The sequence below is a fragment of the Cibotium barometz genome, chromosome 30, assembly GCF_041138505.1.
Source record: "Cibotium barometz isolate CiBa-2024 chromosome 30, ASM4113850v1, whole genome shotgun sequence".
Taxonomy (NCBI): Eukaryota; Viridiplantae; Streptophyta; class Polypodiopsida; order Cyatheales; family Cibotiaceae; genus Cibotium; species Cibotium barometz.
This window is the reverse complement of record NC_141075.1, coordinates 13064774-13086090: the sequence shown is the minus strand read 5'-3', so window position 1 is coordinate 13086090 and position 21317 is coordinate 13064774. Positions and strand designations below refer to the sequence as shown.

The window sequence follows — 21317 nt, the reverse complement described above, 5'->3', positions numbered from 1 at the left end:
ATGACAAAACACTCAGTGAAAATTTTTTGAGACCGTACTTTCCATCTTCTGTACCCAGCCTTCTATGTTTATTCACAAACTGGGAATACAGGTTACCTTGTTTGCATGGTTTCAGTAAAAGAGTCTCATAAACTTCCAGTTCCTTCATATATAAATATAGAAGAGGGTAAGTCACCTTAAAGAAAGGAAGCAAGAATAACTGAACCAAGATTACGAGTGGGCAAAGAACAGATATTCTATTGCATATAAAACGAGAGTACAACCAGGTAAAGAACAGACATACTTTTTTGATGTAAAAGCCTGAGGCAAGCCCTCCTCATATCAGCATATCATGATAACCTTTCTCATCTCTCAACCCTCATCCACCCCCCACAATCAAAAAACCAACAGCATCCAGTTTTCAGTAATCATTCGCTTCCTCAGCGTCACTGGTTGGGGCACGTCACTAGACTGGTTTTGAACTCCAATTTGAACCAACTAAAAGAAACTAGAAGTGGATAGGTTTGGAAAAGGTTCCCAAGGCTGCCTCTTTTACTGCTTCACTAAGAGTTGGATGGCCATGACATGTCCTAGCAATGTCTTCACTAGAAGCTCCATATTCAAGGGCCAGGACAGCCTCGTGGATCAATTCACCTGCACTAGGTCCTATGATATGTACACCAAGAACCTTGTCTGTTTCCTTCTCAGCAATAATCTTTACCAAACCATCTGCATCATCAATTGTCCGAGCCCTGCTGTTAGCCATGAAGGGAAACTTTCCAACAGCATACTTGACACCCATCGCTTTCACTTGTTCTTCTGTTTTTCCCACAGATGCAACCTCAGGGTGAGTATAGACCACGCCTGGAACTGTATCATAGTTGACATGTCCAGCCTTTCCAGCAAGTAGTTCAACACAAGCGATTCCATCCTCTTCTGCTTTGTGGGCGAGCATAGGACCCGGGATGACATCTCCTATTGCATAGATTCCAGGTACACTTGTCTGAAAGTGGTGATCCACTTCCAACCGGCCAAATTTGTCCACTTTCACACCTGCTTCTTCAAGACCCAATCCTTTCGTGTAGGGAACCCTTCCGGCAGCAACAAGAACTACATCTGCCTCCAGTGTGCTTTGCTCTCCCCCTGAGGAGGGCTCAAGAACCAGTGTCACACCAGAACCAGATGCATCCACGTTCACTACCTTGGTCTTCAATTTGAACTTCATTTTCTGCTTCTCCAAAATCCTCTGGAATGTATTCCTAATTTCAGCATCCAAAGATGGGACAATGGTATCTGCAAATTCAACTACTGTAACCTCAGACCCCAACCTCCCCCATACAGAACCCATCTCCAACCCAATGTATCCAGCTCCAATCACAACAAGTTTTTCTGGTACTTCTGAAAGGCACAGGGCTCCGGTTGATGACACTATTTTCTTCTCATCGATGGTTATGCCAGGTAAAGATTTCACTTCTGACCCTGTCGCAATAATTATATTCTTGGCTTTCAACGTCTTGGTACCTCCTTCCAAAAGATCCACCAAGACCTCGCCTGGAGAAGAAATTTTTCCACTTCCTTTCACATAAGTCACTTTATTCTTCTTAAAAAGGCCCTCAATACCTTTTGTGAGGCCGGTTACAGCCTTATCCTTCTGTGCCATCATGACAGGAATATCAATTTCAACACTTCCAACCTTCACACCGTGACTCGGAAAAGCATGCTTGGCCTCATGGAACATATGAGAAGAATGCAGAAGAGCCTTGTACAAGACAATCCAGGAGGGTGTCAATTAATGAACAATTCTAACTTGTGTAAATAGTTCAGGCAAAACAGCATCATTCAAAAATAATAAGACCTTTGGCAGTTCAATGCAGGCTGACCGATTCACAATCTATGATTTACTGTTTTTAGAAAACTGCCGCACATAAAAACATCTAAAGCAGCATAAACACTTGAACGCAAAAATGCTTCAAAAATCCTAAGCACCCTAAACTGAGCATGGATGGGTGCTCCAAATGCTGCTCACCGTGCCACAGAAGGAGCCAGCTGCTTCACCTCCTGCTCACCTGTGTCATCCTCCTACTGTGAGTTATGGGCAGCAAAGAGTCCGGAGCTTGGTGCTGCTGCCCAGCCATCAGCTAGAGTACAAGCTCTTGCCAGTGTCACCATCTACTCATCGAACAAACGGGAAAAACAGCCATCATTCCTTCTACATCCATGAGAGACAAAAGGCTAGGAGCTGTGGATGAGCAAAATATCCAAAACTCTTCCCCAATCGTTTCTCTGATCTACCCTAATCAAGCAGGCAACACATAGGGGATGCTAGGAAAAAAATTGCAGATCTCCTAGGCTCTGATACAAACTGTAAGACTACTAGTGCTGTGAAAGTGCTACCGGAGAGGATATGTACAGTGAAAGAATGTCCAACTACTTGTTTGAAGTACAAAGATTTGATCAATTCTGTTGATTCCAACCCAAGTTACAGGTTTGACTCCTCTGTTTAATGTGAACACTAGTTGTCACTATTTTGAATTAGTCCCTGATTATCTTTGTAATAATTTTTTTTTGTTAATAAAAGTTACTTGTTGGCCAGTTTTATCCATGGATGTGTTTACACCAGTGGACTCAAGTGGTACGATCCTCAAAGTCTAGGTGTTAGCTCCAGTGGTGAGCTAGTGGCTAAAGTGGTACTATTCCCGGAGCCTCGTGGCAAGATAAATCAAGTCGTACAATTCCTAGATCTATGCCAGTAAGAGAGCCATTGGATGATACAAGCATTGTGAACGGAGATTTCTTGCATAAGTGATTTGCACTAGCATATGTGACACTGGATTTATGCTTCAACATGTGTATTGTTGTAAGACACCACCTCAAGGATCACCTCATACGCAAGCTAAACACACAAGATTAGAACAACATAGAAGGGTACAAGAAAACTCACCACCAAACCCTAGGTTCCATCTGGAATCTCCCCCAAGCTAAAGGTTAAGGTTCCACTCCCACAAGCCACACTAGTCAACTCTGGCGTCCCATACCACCAGAGTCTGTCATAAGGGACCATCGGCAACACCACCTCTCAACCGCCATGTCCAGTCTACTCTGGCCACGCATAGACCAACTTTCAAGTATAACAGTCTATGAACTCAATAACTCATAAGTCATGTGACTAGCCAATTCCACAATTGTGCATTTGACAAAGGATACGGTACAGAAGGAGAGTTATATCATGGGTGTTCTAGTTTGGACACGGTCTTGATAGGAACACTTTCAAAGATCATTTATGACGAGTGTTCAAATATTTGATAGTTTTGTGGTTCTCAAAGAGGGAAGGTATTTTTTTATATCCCCTAGGTACGAGGAATCACCCAATCCTAATAGGATAGGTAATTTCATTGGCTACAATAATTGTCTCCGTGATGTCAGATCATCCAATTTCTCGGGAGTTGGATTGAGAGATTATTGTGTTCCTCACAACTCTGGTTCGAGTTGGTCTATCCACTGAGATAGTTGTAGGAACAATGGTGGCAGTATATAAGTGAAACATGGGTTATGATTATCATAACCTCACTATTGGTCAAAGTTCGACCAAGACTCAAGACCCCCATGTGGCACAACATAGATCGGCTGCCAAAGACTAGGGGCAGACTGGCATGGATCTGTGGGAGAGTCAAACCTTAGCCTCTGGCTCGAGGTGGTTCGAAGCATAGAACGTGTGGTTGGGAGGTGAGCTAGCATGCACCCCTCTTAAGGGGTTTGTATTAATCACTTGTGTTTTGCGTTTGGGATATCCGTGGGGTTGTAACATGTAACCTACCTACAACCTTCCTCCTAATCTCAAGGCTCCCCATGTAAGCCCAACGGGGCGTGCAATGACAGACTCAACCACGTGTCCAAGAGATAAAAATATAAAGAGAGAGAGGGGGGAGAGAAAAGGGAATGGGGATCTTGCACAGTACACCACATTGAGTGGGGAACATGCCCCGCCTCCTTTCAAGAATTTATTCAGGAACAATCCACGGGCACGCTGGCCAGGATCAATACAATCAATGAATACAAAACAAACAAATATGCCAATGTAGGATATCCAAATCAATGTCGATGTTGACGCACAAGATCTTTGATGTCAAGCACACCACGAGGATGACCCACAAGTATCTCTCACCGCGCTAGTACCAGATCCAATATCCAAATCCAATGGATCCAAGTCCAATGAATCCAAGTCCAAGTCCAGATCCAAGTACAAGTCCAGATCCAAGTCCAAGTCCAAGTCCAGACCCAAGTCCAAGTCCAAGTTCCATAACCAAGTTCCATGCTCATGTCCAAGCTTCATGCCCAACCTATATGTTCAAGTTCCATATTTATGTCCAAGCTTCATGTTCCATGTCCAAGCTCTATGCCCAAGTTCTCCATGTCCAAGCTATATGTCCAAGTCCAAGAAACACTCGCCCATCCCATGAGTAATCTCCACAACTCCTATAGCCTTGTCCATGAGGAAAACCATGGAAAAGCTCTTTCTTGCAAGAAAACTAATATAAAACCTGTTTTAATGGTTTTTGGGCGATAAAAACATCCAAAAAGCAGGTTTTAGGGTTTTTGGAGCAGTTTCAGGGTTTCTGACATTTATGTCCGTACAGTTCTTGTAAACCGGCCTCGGTCTTCAGACAAAACCAAAGGGCGGTGTGCAACAAACACTCGCACACAAAACACTTCAACACCTTTGAGGACCAAGAAAAGGAAAACAAACAGGGGGAGCTAGAGTGCTCCTGCAAACAGTACACGGACACCGATTGGCCCCAAAACGTAGTGGCCCCTTGCGTTATTTCTTTAATTGATTATAAGAGCTTTGATTACAATAAGGCTGGAAACTCAGCCGTCATAGTAGAACTCCTGAAGCCTACAAAGACCCTACATCATGGCTTCATATCCACTCGACATCCACAAACAAGTCCAACCATTGTTCACATCAAAAGACTCACACATTGAGTCTGCATACAGAAGCTTTCTCCCATGATCAGGGCTGCCACAACCATCCATAGCCTCTCACTCTATGAACAGCATCACACCCTGACACATCCAGTGCTTCTGCATCACAACACAGACTCCCAAACTGTCTCCCAAAAGAGAACTCGCATCACAGCACAACATACCATACAGTAGACACACCTGTACACTCCCTCTCTACCATCCTAGGATACTATCTATCTCAGTCATGGATTCCCGAACCCCTGTCCAATCAGTAGCACGGCTATACCAAACATGTGTCCACTTCTGTGACCGCTGCCTGCATGTGACCTATTTCCTGGAGAACCATAAACATGTTTCCTCGAGAAACCTACGACCTGTTTCCACGTGAAACCCTTAGGCCTGTTTCCCTTTGAAACCTTTGTCTTGTTTCCATACAGAACCATTCATAGCACCATTCAACAACAGTGCCAACAACGGCATACATCTAGTTAAGTGTTCCCTCATGAAACATCTGGAAACGTAGAGATGCCCATAACTGTAGGTCCCTCTGTTCCTTTCCAACAGGAAGAAAACAATCTGCTCCATGAGCATGAAGCTATGTGAGCTTGCATCACTCCCATGCCAAGAAACACATTCAAGTGACCTATACTTGCAGCTGGAAACCCAAGCACATAGCTGAATTTGCAGCCAACCAAAAATAGCCCATAAACAGTCCTCGAACTGATCTCAAAACAGTCCCGAAATTGCTCATGTTCGTAGCCACATGCACTGCCACGAAACAATCCATAAACCCTTTCCAAAACAGTCCCGAACCAAAGCAAAGAGAAGCTGAATGTTCCATCAGTTGAACGCCATCAACATGATGTCTGTGTTCATGTGTTCGGAACCACCAAACACCAAGCTGATGCCCCACAAATGTGTAGGAGAGAGAGAGAAATACACACGGCTGAGCACTTCCTGCAGCCGCCTACAGCCCAGCCTTCCGACAAGCAAAGCTCCTGTAGGTTGTGCGTGTACTGCAGAGCTGGCTCTTCCCAGAGAGAGAAAGCACACGCTTCAGGCTCCAGCCTTGCCCGCCTTGCTTTTCACCAAGAGAGGAGTATGCAGCCCTGTGCGCCTGTAGTCCCAGCCAATAGTCCTCATGAAGGAGGCGCCAAACTCTAGAGAGAGGAAGACGAGTGAGGTGGTGAGTTGTCCAGTGTAGGTGACAGGCAAGTGCTTTGTGGAGCAAGCTACAGTGGACACATGGCTGGTTACTCCCTTTGTACAAAGGGGATAAGGTTTGGGCGGTGGACATTGGGTTATGTCCACCTCGGGACATCAGTGTGTGTGAACACCGGGCTGGTCATAATTTATAAGTGAGTTTTGGTCGCCCAAAACTTAATGAAGTGTGTACACACTCACTTGTAAATTAGTGCTAACTCCTAAGGCCAAGTTTATGACCAATACTTACCACCTGTCACATGCCACATAACCATGTCAGCAGACAGTTTCACATGCACGGTTCGCGGGCAGACGTCCTCTTACTCGGAACTACACATTGGTCAAGCAAGCATGAAAACAACATGCAATTTCAATTGCAAGCAAGCACATAAAGATGCTATGCAATGCAGCATTGGTATGGACAATCCCCGTTCATGAGACTATACCAAAATAGACATGCTCCAAGCAAGTACACAAGGTACCAGACCCAATGGAACACCAATCCACCAAGCATTTCCGAGCATGTATATGGAGGCACAAGTCCCAACGGAAAGCCAAGTCCACAGTAACACATGAGTGGCATCAATCCCCGGCATATACAACTGCCAATGGACACCAGTCCAATGTACATACATGATAAGAAAGCACGGGTGGACCAATTGGGTGGCCAAACGGTGACATCCCCCTCCCCCCCCCCCCCCTCGGCCCGGCTTCTAAACAGTTGTTCCCAAGCATCCAAATATGTCTGAAGCACATGCGGGCAATATCTAAAGAACTCTTTATCTACCCATTTAGCATCAATGGGAAGATAGTTCTTAAACTTCACAAGGTAACGCCTGACAACTTTGCCTGCAGCAGCAAGCTTGCGTTCCTTGTGATACACAATCTGCTCTGGCTACAAGATCTCCTCAAGCTCATCCACTTCTGGTGGATCTTCAATGACCGTCTCACTAGGCTCCGGCCCTACATACTTGCGAAGGAGACTCACATGAAAAGCATTGTGTATGTGCCAATGACTAGATATGATGTTTGAACACTTGTGCAAGATATATTTTAGCCATATGCTTAGCTTTGATGGTCTTTTTTACCGGCAAGAAATGAGCTTGCTTGCTAAACCTGTCCACAATTGTCCAAATTGCATCATTACCCTGTTGGGTCCGTGGCAAGTCCATAATGAAATCCATTGTAATACTTTCCCATGGCTGCGTGGGAATAGGCAATGGCTGAAGCAAACTTGGTGCCTTTTGCCTATAAAATTTCACCTTTTGGCAGGTGATACATGCATGTACATGTGCCTCTATGTCCTTCCGCATACCTGGCCAAAAGAAATACCACTCAATCATGTGCGTAGTAGGCATTATGCCTCTATGACCAGCATATGGAGGAGCATGGCACTCATCCTAAACCTTTTGCCTCATGTCAGACACCACACATAGACAGTTATCTTTCATGAGATAACTCTTTTTTATCACATATGAGACATGTGCATGACCAGCCATCGAATCAACCCAAATAGTGACAAAATCAGCATCCGTATGATACAAATCAAGCATGGTAGACAAGTCCCCATGAGAGGCAACCGAGATAGCTGCTACATACGGCTTTCGTGACAATGCATCGACCACTACATTCTTCTTTCCCGGGGTGTGCAAGATCTGAAAATGAAACATAGAGAGGAAATTGGCCATCCTCATATGCTTCTCTGACAACTTAGTTTGGGTAAGAAAATACTTCAAACTCTAGTGATCTGTCTTCACAATGAAATTAGTCCCAAGAAGGTAATGTTTCCATATAATAAGTGCATGAATTACAGCCAAGAGCTCTTTCTCATAAATGCCAAGAGATAGCTCTGTCTACGCCTCTCATAAGCCACGGCATGTCCCTCTTGATTAAGGACAGCTCCTATGCAATTTCGAGATGCATCACATTCCACACAAAAAGGCTTTTGCAAATCCGGAATGATCAACACTGGACCATGAGTAGTTGCATCTTTCAATTTGAGGAATGCATCCCTCTCTACATTAGTCCATTTGAACACGGCCTTCTTCTTTGTCAAATCATGCAAAGGAGAAGCAATCCATGCAAAGTGCCGAATGAACCTGCGGTAGTAAGAGCATAATCCAAGAAAACTACAAATCTCATGCACCGAACTCAATTCGGGCCAATTCCAAATTGCATCAATCAGTACCAACTGGCTAAGATCACTCTGTCAGTATCTGTTTTTCTAACTGCCGCAAAGTAAGCTTCAAATTGATGTAACCATGAATAGAGAGTTGTGGGATCGAGTTTACCATTATACTTACTAAAGTTCATTTTCTCGAGAAAAGGATTCAAGGGCGCCGCCGGTGTCAATCTGGCATCCAATGCTTTGAATGGTCTTCGGGTCGTACGGGTGGCAACTCATTTGGTAACTCATCAGCAAAACAATCATTGTGCTCTTGCAAAAATTTCAGCCTATCATTACTAAGAGTGTTTACATGTACATTATTTTCCTCAACATGATCTCGTACAAAAATCAAGTACGCAAAAACACTCTTTTTCATTACTTTCTTAATTTGTACATGAGATACAAGGAGAATGGTATCACCCTCTTCACCAGCATCAATTACATGCTCTCAGCCTTTATGCATGAAGGTGATCCTGTTGGTCTTGTAAGCCTTGCACGGATCAATACGTGTATGCCAAGGCTTTCCAAGCAATACATCACAGCCATTCAAAGGCGCCACATGAAAATCCTCATGATCCACATAGCCTTGAATGTGTATGCGTAACTTGCCAAAAATAGGCATGACCTGCACTTCTCTACCAACAAAGGCAGCCCTTGCTTCAATTTGAGAACCTGTTGGGGTAAAGGCATTATGCCCACCCTTATAGTGTGTACTAGCCCATAAGTTTTATAGTACATAGTACACTTAGTACTTTTAATGTACTAAGTGCACTATGTGTACTAGAGCAAATATACATGTGTGATAGGGGAGTCACACACTCATACTGTGAGTTGACTTATCCCCACATGTCTCTCTCTCTCTCTCTCTCCCTTCTTCTCTGTGTGTGTCTCCCACATGAAACCCTAACTCTCAGCTGCGCTTCTTTAGCTCCCTTCAACTGGTATCAGAGCTTTGGTCCCAAGGCTAGGGTACTCTTTTTTTCCTACATGTGTTTCACCTGGGCACTCTTCGGTGAGAGCAGGAAGTCGAGGGCGGCCGTAGCGCAAAGACACGCAGGTGGAGTGGGTGGCATCCAGTTCCTGAAAGCGAAGGGCCAGCACATTCTGAAGAACCCCCTTGTCGTGCAGAGCATCGTCCAGAAGGCCGGCCTCGAGCACGGACGTGGTTCTTGAGATCGGTCCCGGCACGGGTAACCTTACCCTCAAGCTGCCTGAGGTTGCCAAGAAGGTCAACGCCGTCGAGCTCGACCCTCGCATGGTTCTCGAGCTCCAGTGCCGCGTGCAGGGCACAGCTTACGCTACCTGCCTTTAGCCATTGCACAAACTGCGCAGCCCGACTACACGGGTATGGTCAGCCTCTCGACTACTGCACGTGAGCCGCCTTGTTGCACCCGCCATAACTCTGCAGCCACTACCTGCCAGCTCATAGCCAGCCCCCCCTAATCAGCGCTGCATGTCTACGCCAACCTGCACTAGTTGTTGCTGCCCACCTATCTACGCCAACTTCACATGCCTGACAATCAGCAGCATCCGTACCTGCACACCAGCAGCAGCAGCAGCAGCACACGAGTCAGCAAATACGACGCCCCCTCCTTTTCTGCAACAGAAATCAGAAATTCTCAGAGGTATTTGCTTCAATTTTGGGATTTACATGTCCATTATCATCAATTGAGCAAGTACAGGTCCTAATGGCTCAGATTTTGAGCAAAATTGGCAACATTGGGTGACATTGGTCACATTCCGGGTCAATTTGCAGGAAATTGTGTATCAACATTTGGGGCTTTTGATGTAATTGTGCCATTGGGCATTCATACATGCTGTATGATGTGAGAAATCTCACATTCGGGGCTAAATTGCAGGAAATTGGAGTGCAAATCAAAGGGCTTTTGTGCCAATTGGGTTGATTTGCATGCAGGCGCACTGGCATTTGATGTTTTGGGCAATGTGTTGATGCCTGTCAAGCACTCAATGTGCCAGTAAATCAAGGAGCTTTTATGTATTGGATGTATATGTGGCCAGGGGGAAGCATTGTGAAGACTCTGGATGCCTTCATGTGCATTAATGTATCATTCATGATCAGAAATTGATCTTGAATCAAGGGGCTTTTCAAGATTTTGTGCTTGTTGAGCTTGGCAAAGCAGCAGGGAAGACTTATGCCTTGAACCCTCAGAAATCCACTTGCAGTCAAGGGGCTTTTGCCCAATTTCTGTCCGGGACTGTTGTATGCAGTGGTGAGGACTGTCAAGGTCTGATTTTCACTCATTTGGACAGCCAGGAGAGCATTTATTGCTCCTGTACTTGCTGGTACAGATTTGGTACAACTTTGTACAAGTTTTGGCATGGTTGTACATTGATTTGAGTGAGGAAAAGGCTCATTTTCAGCTGTTGTACTTGCCGGTACAGATTTGGTACATCATTTGTGAGCACTTAGTACTGTTGTACAGTATTTTGGAAGGGGATCAGAGCACATCTAAGGTGCTGTCATAAATCTGTAGCAACCAAATTTTGGTGATTTTATCACATTCAATGGGAGGAGAGTTGCATTCGTGCTTCCGCAGTGGGAGATAAACTTTGGGAGAACAACTGTGAGCACTTTGTGTGCTTTGGTGCAGTGTTTGCACATCTTGCAAGGAATCAGGCATTGACTGTGTCAAAGGTTGCATATTGCTATGGCAACCACAGGTGAGAGCTCTTCATTGCTTCACATCAAGAAGTCTGAAGGCTCACATAATTATGACATTTGGCAAACCCAGTGCTATAATGTGTTGCTCCAGAAGAAGCAGCACAAGCCCATCAAAGAAAGGGGTGTAATGCCCGCTTCTCTTACTGCTGAAGAATGGGAAGATATGGATGAGCTGGCAAGATCCACCATCATGTTGTCTGTGTCAGACTCTTTACTTTTCAGCATACGTGAAGAGAAGACAGCTTGGGGAATGTGGCAAAGATTGCAGGACTTGTATGCCCAGCAAAGTGCCTCAAGCAAAGTGTATTGGTTGAAGAAACTCATAGGTCTTCAAATGAAGGAAGGGGCGTCTATGACAGCCCATCTAAATGAGTTTAATGGTGTTGTCAGCCAGGTCATCAATCAAAAGTTGGCAATGGACGATGAGTTCAAAGCCACCTTTCTCTTATGCACTTTGCTAGAGAGTTGGGACACATTCAAGACAGCCACAAGCAATTCAAATGCTATGCTGTCATATGCAGATGTGGAGGGTGCTCTCCTTCAAGAGGAGATGAACAGGAAGAACAACTCTGTTGGAAAGTCCAATGCAATGAATGCACGTGGGAGATCCCAGCAAAGGGGTAAAAGCCAAGAACAGGGAAGGAGCAAGTCCCGCTCCAAAAAGGACTTGGAATGCCACTATTTGGGGCAAGAAGGGACATTTCAAAAAGCAATGCTACAAATGGAAGAATGATCAAAAGGAAAAGGGCAAAGGAAAAGATGAAGCATAAGATGCAAAGCCAAAGGGCAAAAGTGGAGTCAAGATTGAAGAAGTCAATGTGTCACATGCAGGTGACAGTGAGGATGAAGTCCTATTCATGTCTTCACTTGATGCCCATTCACTCCATGCAGGAGATGGTCATGGTATGCACTCATGGATCATTGATTCAGGTGCCTCCTTTCATGTCACAGGTTGCAGAGACTTGTTTGTCAGGTATACTGCTGGCAATGAAGGAGTAGTTTATTTGGGTGACAACCATGCATGCCAGATTCTTGGCAGAGGTGATGTGAGGCTTGTGTTTTCAGATGGCTCACAGCTTATGCTCCATGATGTCAGGCATGTGCCTGAGATCAAGAAGAACCTGTTTTCTACTGGACAGCTTGATGATGCTGGTTATGTTACCACATTTGGTAATGGAAAGTGGAAGATTAGTAAGGGCTCACTGGTTGTTGCCATAGGCTCTAAGGTGGACACTCTTTACTTCATGCATGCTGGTGTTTGTCACCATGCTAATGTAAATGCAACCGAGCTGCCGGAAATCTCTATGTGGCATAGCCGGTTGGGACACATGAGTGTCAAAGGAATGGAGCAATTGTCTCGTTTTGGTTACTTGCCTTCTCTAAAGTTCTCAAGTTTTCAGTTTTGTGAGCATTGTATATATGGCAGGCAACTCCAGTGCCCCCACAAGAAAGCTCTTGGACAGAAAGATGCTCAGTTAGAGCTTGTGCATACAGATGTATGTGAGATGCCTCAGCTTTCTTTGGGAGGGGCAAAATATTTTGCATCTTTTATTGATGATGCCACACGCAAGGTGTGGGTTTATCCTCTTCGTTTGAAGAGTGATACATTCTTAGTATTTGAGAAGTTTGTTGCTCATGTTGAGAATCAAACTGGCAAAACACTGAAGGCTTTGCATTCCGACAATGGTGGAGAGTATATGTCCAAACAGTTTCAGGACTTTTGTGATGCTAAAGGCATCAAGAGGGAGCTCTCTGCTCCTTATGATCCTCCACAAAACGGGACAGCAGAGAGGATGAACAGGACCATTCAGGAGAAGGTCCGTTCTATGTTGTCACATGCTGCGTTACCTCATGGTTTTTGGGCTGAAGCTGTTATGAAGCCGTTCATCTTATAAACAGGTCACCTAACACGAGGCTTGGTGGGAAAGTGCCAGAGGAAGTATGGACAGGGAAGCCTCCGTCCTACAAGCACTTGAGAGTGTTTGGTTGCGTTGCGTACGTGCACATACGCAGGGAAATACGCACCAAACTTGATCCTAAGTCTCACAAATGCATATTCCTAGGATATGGTGACAGAGGTGAAATGGGGTATAGACTTTGGGATCCAGTGAATAGAAAGATTATACGCAGCAATGATGTCATTTTTGATGAAACATGCATGTATAAGGAGCCTGCAAGGCAACAGGAGCCTGACAGAGTCATCTTTGATGATGATGGACATCATGGACAACATTCACGGGCTGTAAATCAGCCATTACAGCAACAAAACCAGCCCTTAAATGGTGCTGAAAATGGTCCAAATGGACAGCCAGAGATGACAGAAGATATCCCTATGGATATCCCACAGTTAGAGGAGATACCGGGCATGATCTTTCAACCTTATGGCATGGAACAGGAGCCACCAATAGGTGATATGCAAGCTGGACAGCAACCTACAAATGATGATCATTGGGTACGGAGGTCCACAAGACCCTCCAGACCCCTGACAGGTTTGTTCCAGGGGTTGACTACTTGATGCTCACTGACTGTGGGGAGCCCTCATGTTATAAGGAGGCTTTACAGAGGGCAAACAAGGCTCTTTGGGAGCGTGCTATGAAGTCAGAGATGGATTCTCTGCACAAAAATGGAACATGGAAGTTGGTGCATTTGCCTATAGGCAAGAAGGTTTTGCCATGCAAGTGGGTTTACAGGCTCAAAGTTGCACCTGATGCAAAGCCAAGATACAAAGCCAGGTTAGTGGCTAAGGGCTTCAAGCAAGAATATGGTGTGGACTTTGATGAGATCTTCTCTCCAGTGGTCAAAATGACCACACTTAGAGCTGTATTAGCTTTGGTTGCTCATGATGATCTAGATTTGATTCAGATGGATGTGAAGACTGCTTTTCTTCACGGTGATCTCCATGAGGAGATATATATGCAACAACCAGAGGGTTATGCAGTGAATGGAAAGGAGAAGCTTGTATGCAAGCTGAAAAAGAGTCTTTATGGGCTCAAACAGGCACCAAGGGAATGGTATCATAAATTTGATACATTCATGAAATCCCTGGATTTCAAGAGGAGTGACATAGATCACTGCTTATACACCAAGAAAGCTTTGGATGGCAGTCTATTGATCCTCATCTTGTATGTTGATGATATGTTGATTGCTAGGAAATCTCGTAAAGAGATGGATGCCTTGAAGAAGAGGCTGCATCAGACCTTTGATATGAAGGATTTGGGTGATGCAAATCACATTTTGGGTATGCGGATACTTCGGGACAAAAATCAGCATGTGTTGTATTTGTCTCAGCAGGAATACATTGGCAAAGTTTTGCAGAGGTTCAATATGGAAGGGGGGAAGAAGACTAGTACTCCTTTGCCTCCATATGTGAAACTCAGTGCTATGGACAGCCCACAGTCGGATAGTGACAGGGTTGATATGGCCAAGATTCCGTATGCTTCAGCTTGTGGCAGTCTCATGTATGCCATGGTTGCTACCAAGCCGGACATTGCATTTGCAGTGGGAGTGGTTACTAGATACATGGCCAAACCTGGCAAGAAGCATTGGGAAGCAGTGAAAGGTGTCATGAGATACCTGAAGGGCACACACGATATGTGCATCTGCTTTGGCAAACAGGATGCATTAGTGCATGGTTACACGGATTCGGATTATGCCGGTCATCCAGATAACCGGAAGTCTACTACCGGTTATATGTTTACATTCACAGGAGGTGCTGTGTCATGGATATCCAGGATGCAGAAGTGCACTGCCTTATCTACTACAGAGGCCGAGTATATTGCAACCACAGAGGCTTGCAAGGAGGCATTATGGCTATCTCGGTTAGTGGTTGATTTGGGTTATACAAGGAATATTCCATTGTTGCATTGTGACAGTCACAGTGCCATCCAGTTGGCAAAGAATCCTGTCTTTCATGCAAAGACGAAGCATGTGGATGTGAAGTATCACTTCATCAGAGAGGTGATAGAGAACAAGCTGATTCAGCTTGTCAAGATTCATACGGATGACAACCCGGCTGATCTGTTGACAAAGAGTTTGCCTCCAGAGCGGTTTGCTCATTGCAGACACTTGATGGGCATTGGATGAGGCCAGTTTCAGCCTTGATATGGCCTTGTATATTATCATGTACATGCTGATTTTTTCTTTTCCTTCATTTAAGGGCACTTTGCCTTTAAGTGGGAGGTTGTTGGGGTAAAGGCATTATGCCCACCCTTATAGTGTGTACTAGCCCATAAGTTTTATAGTACATAGTACACTTAGTACTTTTAATGTACTAAGTGCACTATGTGTACTAGAGCAAATATACATGTGTGATAGGAGAGTCACACACTCATACTGTGAGTTGACTTATCCCCACATCATACATGTCTCTCTCTCTCTCTCTCTCCCTTCCTCTCTGTGTGTGTCTCCCACATGAAACCCTAACTCTCAGCTGAGCTTCTTTAGCTCCCTTCAGAACCCATGTCCTCCACTTCAATACCCAAAGCAGCTGCCATCTGTGTGGATATGAAATTTTCAGATGCACAATCATCAAACACGGGCTGATCCTTGAGCTGTCCCCAAGCTTTACATACAACCCTGTCTTTGCTATCATGTGAAGTGTTGCCCTGCGCATCCGGAACCATATGCACATTAGGCTTTGATGCATTTGCATTATCACGCTTCTTCTTGTTTGGGCATGCCTTTGCAATATGCTCGGTGCTACCACAAGTAAAGCATTTCCCCTCACTCATATATTGCTTTTCTGCTCCAGAGTGAGATCATAGTCGCTCAGTTTGAAGGGACGCTTCTTGGTAGTATTATTTTCAGCCTTTGGACCATGTTTATCTTGGTTTTGGTCCTTTTCAGGTGGCTGTCCATCATTCTGCAGGTTTTGGACAGCCCTCTCTTTGCCTTGAAATGAGGGTTTAGCCTTATTGGATCGGCTCAATTTGAGTTCCAATTGCTCGGTGGCGGTGGCGGTGGTGGCTGCGATTAGTTGGTGTAAGATATGACCAAGATAAGATACATTTGTAGTCCCGCTTTATACACGGGTTGCAATCCCGATTGAAACCTTCTCTTCCTTTCCGCCTCGGTGACATGCATAAATGGAGACACCTCCTGTGATATGCAGCGGAAGTCTTTGTATTGGAAGATCCTGTCACACAGATGCTCACACCGTCTTCTGTATCCTGAGTTTCGTGAGTTTAGCAATCCATTTCAATACTTCAAACTTTAAAGAGATGAGAGAGAGAGATATGAGAACTGTACACCAGATTGGGTCCCGAATTACCCACTGAAGGGCCCCCTATCCCGATAACGAGATAGTATTTGCTTTATTTCTTTAGAGAGAATGATTGTGGACTGTAGATAAGCCAAACACAAGATCTCGGAGGATTGGAGAGTGGCTGATCTGTACACTGCTGTAGAAACACCTCGATGACCTGATCTCGAGCCTATGCACTCTTCCCAAGGGCATGAGGAAGGGCTGCACACCTGAGGCTGAGAGAAGAAGAAGGTGGACTGTTCTACACTATGTTAGAATGCTGAAAACACTTATGAATGCTGTGTTACCTTCACCAGATGACTGCTGCATGTATGGATGATGCACAGAAGGCTGGATACTGATGCAAACTGCAGATTCAGGGCTGGAAACTGCTGTAGACTGTTGATTCAAGGCTAGAAACTGCTGTGGACAGAAACGCAGACCTATAGGGCTGCTGATGGACTGAAGCGCAGAGGTTCTGAGGCTGCTGGACAGAAACGCAGAGGTACTCTGCTGCTGGACTGAAACGCATGTGTCTGATGTTATGGTGCTAGGCAAACCACAAATTGGATACCAATGCTTGAGAAACAGACGGGCTACGTCCTCGGCTGTGACCGTATGCTTGCATGGGATGAGCATGCAGAATTTACTAAAGCGATCCACAATGGTAAAACACTAAGTGTTACGGGATCCAGTGGATGCTAGTAGAGGCCCTACAAAGTCCATAGATATGTCGATGAAAGGTCTGTCGGGGATAGGCAAAGGTTGAAGTAAACCTGCCTTCTTTGTATGGGAAACCTTGACTTTTTGACAAATCTTACAGGCTTGTACATGTGCATAGACATCACGCCTCATCTTTGGCCAATAAAAGGACCGTTCTAATTTCTCGAGGGTACTGTTGATACCCCTATGTCCTCCAACTAAGGAGTCATGGGCATCGTGGAGAAGAGCGGAACGCTTTTCCCGAGTAACACGCAGACGGTTTTTGTAGAACAACCAACCGTTCTGTACTGAATAGTGGCCAGGCTCAGAAGTGAGGGCCAAACTATACTGAGTACCAAACTCAGGGGAGTCGACATATTGGTCTTTCATACTATCCAAGTCCTTCCCCGTGATTTCGAGAATGGTAGCTTCTTGGACTGCCTGGATGCTGGACTTTCGACTGAGAGCATCTGCTACTGGGTTATGCTTACCAGGGATGTATTCAATCATACCTCCAAACTGTTGGAAGATTTGACTCCACCTGGCCTGTCGATCAGTCCACTGGGCACTTGGCATAGTCTGAAGCCACTTAAGTGCTTGGTGGTATGTTTTCACTGTGAAAGCGTGTCCATAAAGAAAAGGCTTCCAATGTTTGAGCGTTGTGATCACACCCAAAAGCTCTTTGTCATATACCGAATAATTCTTTTCGACGACATCCAACTTTCTGCTGTAATATGCCACGGGTCTATTGTCCTGCTGGAGGACTGCACCTATGGCTACATTGCTGGCATCGGTGATGACCTCGAAAGGTTCGTCCCATGATGCTAACTTTAATACAGGTGCTTATGAGACAGCTTTCTGGAGTGCACGGAATGCATCAAGTGCCTTACCTGTTAACTGAGACTTTCTGCTTGCGAGTCTTCACCCCCTTGAGCAAGTCGGTAAGAGGTGCTGCAAGGTTGGAAAACTGATGGACATGGATACTATAGGCCTGACAAAGACCTACGAATGAACGGATTTCTTGGGCGGTCTTAGGAATGTCCCAATCTAAGATCTCCTGAACCTTTGATAGATCCAGTCTAATCCCATCGGAACCGATGATGTAGCCCAAATACTGAACTTCCTTAACACCAAAGATAGACTTTTTGGCGTTTATGTAGAGCTGATTATCTCGCAAAAGTTGCAAGACTTTCTCCACATCTTTCCCATGCTGCTCCGCAGTGGCTGAGAAGACTAGTATGTCGTCAAGGAATATGAAAACACACTTCCCAATATGGACTGCGAAAATCCTGGACATCATCTTATTGAATGTTGCGGGTGCATTTGTAAGCCCAAAAGGCATGACTACGAACTCGTAGTGACCACGCTCTGTCCTAAAAGCTGTTTTTGGAATGTCAGCTTCAAAAATGCGGACCTAATGGTACCCACTCTTGAGGTCGATCTTAGTGAAAAACTTCGTCTAAACGCTCCAAAATGTACTCTATCCTGGGCATAGGAAACTTATTCTTGATAGTGAGTTTGTTTAATGCCCTGTAGTCTACACAAAACCGTGCAGACTTGTCCTTCTTTTGGACAAATAGGATAGGTGCAGCAAATGGGAAGGAAGAAGGCCGAATGAATCCGGCTCGGAGAAGCTCAGATAACTGCTTTTCCAACTCGCCCTCTAAAGTCTTGGAAAGACGATAGGGAAACCTGCTAGGAGGATCTGATCCAGGGACCAAATCAATGTGATGGTTCTCAAGGCAAGAGGGTGGGAGACTGGGCGGGAGATCGTCCCTAAGCATAATGTCCTGGTGTCTGAATAGGAGGTCTGCTAACTGAGGGACTGAAGATGTAATGGACGCTACTAATGAGGGAGGGGCTGTTTGAGCACGAACATAAAGGAGTGCTCCTTCTGCTCCCTTGCGGATAGCTCGTCTGGCCTGGAGATGTGAAATCAATGGGATGCCAAGAATGCTTCTATCCCCCCGAATCATGACAGGCTCAGGAAAACCTTTACAAATTGTAAAAGTGTCCTGCCCCCAATTGGGAATAGGCTCATACTGACGGAACCACTGAATTCCTAAGATCATGTCACACCCCAACAAAGGTGAGACGATGAAATCTCGTTGAAATGAGGCCTTCTGAACTTCAAAGGCAAATTGCTGTGCCTTCTAGGAAATGTGGGTGCGAAGACCAAGTGTAAACCCGTCCACATCCAGATGATATGGGACTAATGTGCAGTTCAATTTATTAGCCAACTGGGGAGAGATGGCGTCTTCAGAACTGCCCATATCGAAAAGGACTACAAACTGTCGGCCCTGGGCAGAGCCATAAGCTCGGATGAGGCTCTTCTGAGCAGCATCGCTCTCACCCTCCTGCTTAGCATCAAATACCACGGATGGCATAGGATGCATGGAAGGTAAAAGTTGAACTGCATTTGAGGTAGTAGGCGGGGCTGGAGGAGCTGGGGAGGCTGTGGCAACTGTGGCAGAAGGAGCTTTGGCAGCTTGTGCCGCTTGCCATTTGTGGCAATCCTTCTTACCATGCCCTATAATATGACAGAAAAATCATCTATTTTCTGACTGGTACTTCCGTTGCTCCTCTGGAGGAAGATAACCTCCAGTAATGCCTGCTTTAGCCTTTTCATCAGGGGTTTTCTTAGGTTCTTTATCCTTCTTACCCCCTGAACTGGAGCTATTACTGCTGTCCTTCTTAGCATCTTTAGAAGATGCGTTACCTTTCCCTGTCTGTGCAGCTGATTGCTGCTGCTGGGGTTTGGTACTGGATTGAGATGCTTGCTTGGGCTTGCCCCCGTTAAGCTTCATTTCTTCATTCTGTGCGAGAGTCAGAGCCCGGTCATATGTATTTGGTTCAAAGTTACGAACTGTGAACCGAATGTTGGAGTCCAATCCACGAATGAATTGCTCCATCTTGGCCTGCTCAGATAACCCTAACTGCTGTGCTAAAGTAATAACCTTACTGGAAAACTGAAGCACTAGGGATCCGTTCTGTCTGAGTCCATAGAACTCGTCTTTCAGACAGGTCATGTACTGGGGCGGGAGAAATCTGGTCTTCAGGTCATGGACAAAGATGTCCCAGTCAAAGGCTGTGATACCTGTGGCCTGGTCTGTATGAATACTAGACCAATGCTGCCACCAAGTGACTGCCTCACCAGTGAGATGGGGAGCCGCTAAGTGGACTTTGTCTTGTGGGTCTGTAATCCTAGCTAATGGAAAATGAGCATTATAAACTGATGAATAAATTGATTAACGGAAGAATGATCACACTTACCATCATACTTACTGAAATTTGGTTGACTGCGGATGATGGTGGTTGATGCTGCTGCGGGCTACTGGCTGGTGACACCTATGACTGGGGAGACTGAGGAGAGCTACTGATACCTCAAGTGTATGGCCTCCTTTTCCCGTTGGTGTTCGAGTAACATACGTTCTCGATCAAGCTCACGTTGGTGTTCCCGAGCGGCGAGTTCAACCTGACGCCGGTCTTCGTCGATCCTGCGTTGGGCTTCCTCATAGTCCCGTCTTTCTTCTTTTTCTCTTTTCCTTCGGGCCTCGTCCTCTCCCCTTTGTTGTTCCATCTGAAAGAAGAGGGAGATGTAGTCGGGTGCTGCTGGAGGTGTAGAAGGACGTGCTGCTGTTGCCTCCAAGAGTTGGAGACGCTCCATGAGCAGCTGGTTCTAAGCTCTAAGAAGAGCTATGGTGTCTGCTGTAGGCGGAAGAACGAGGTCTCCTTCGGGGGAGACGTCTTCCGGCTGATGAGTACTCTCTCCTGTAGACATGATGCTGAAGTTGGTGGTCGTGCCTCCATGTCTTCTTCCACCTGTCTCGTGTCCAAGCATGGGTTTCATCATGTGAAATAGAGCTAGGAGGACCAAATAGTTACATTCCCTCCCTCTTACATCGCAGTTGTCCTCAACTGCAGACCGCAAATGTTCCAAGCATGTGCATATCTTCCAAGTACATCCATATGTCCTTCATATGTTCCTAGTAAATCCATATGTTTCAAGGTACATGAATTACATCCATATGTTTCAAGGTACTAGCCCCATCTGGTGAGCTTGTGCATCTGGTCTTTCCCCATATCTGTGGTGTCATCTGCTCATCTGGCAACATCTCAATGCCTTTTCTTTGACCAATGTTCTTGTTCGTGATGGTACATCTTCATGGCATGTCACATGTGCATACTTACCTCCTGCAAAAACTAGACACAAGCTAGTCAACAAACAAGTATGCATCATTCGCGTCTACTCGATATTCCAGGTACTGGAATACCCAGGTAGTCTGGAGCCCAATGGACTATCACATGCCATAAATCCAAGCATTGTCCATATATCAAAAACAACACACAAAGTCAAAGAAATTCAGACATACATC

At 45.4% G+C, this 21317-nt stretch overlaps 1 protein-coding gene across 1 annotated transcript in view; it reads right to left on the bottom strand.

Moving 5' to 3' along the window:
• Window positions 1-215: 215 nt before the first annotated feature.
• The window catches only part of LOC147621176 (dihydrolipoyl dehydrogenase, mitochondrial-like), a 44269-nt gene continuing 23167 nt past the window's right edge, over window positions 216-21317 (bottom strand). The window contains exon 2 of the mRNA XM_086823901.1: window positions 216-1738. Within this exon, the coding sequence (XP_086680027.1) occupies window positions 488-1738 (1251 nt within the window). The 3' untranslated portion in view covers window positions 216-487. The remainder of the gene's footprint in view (window positions 1739-21317) is intronic.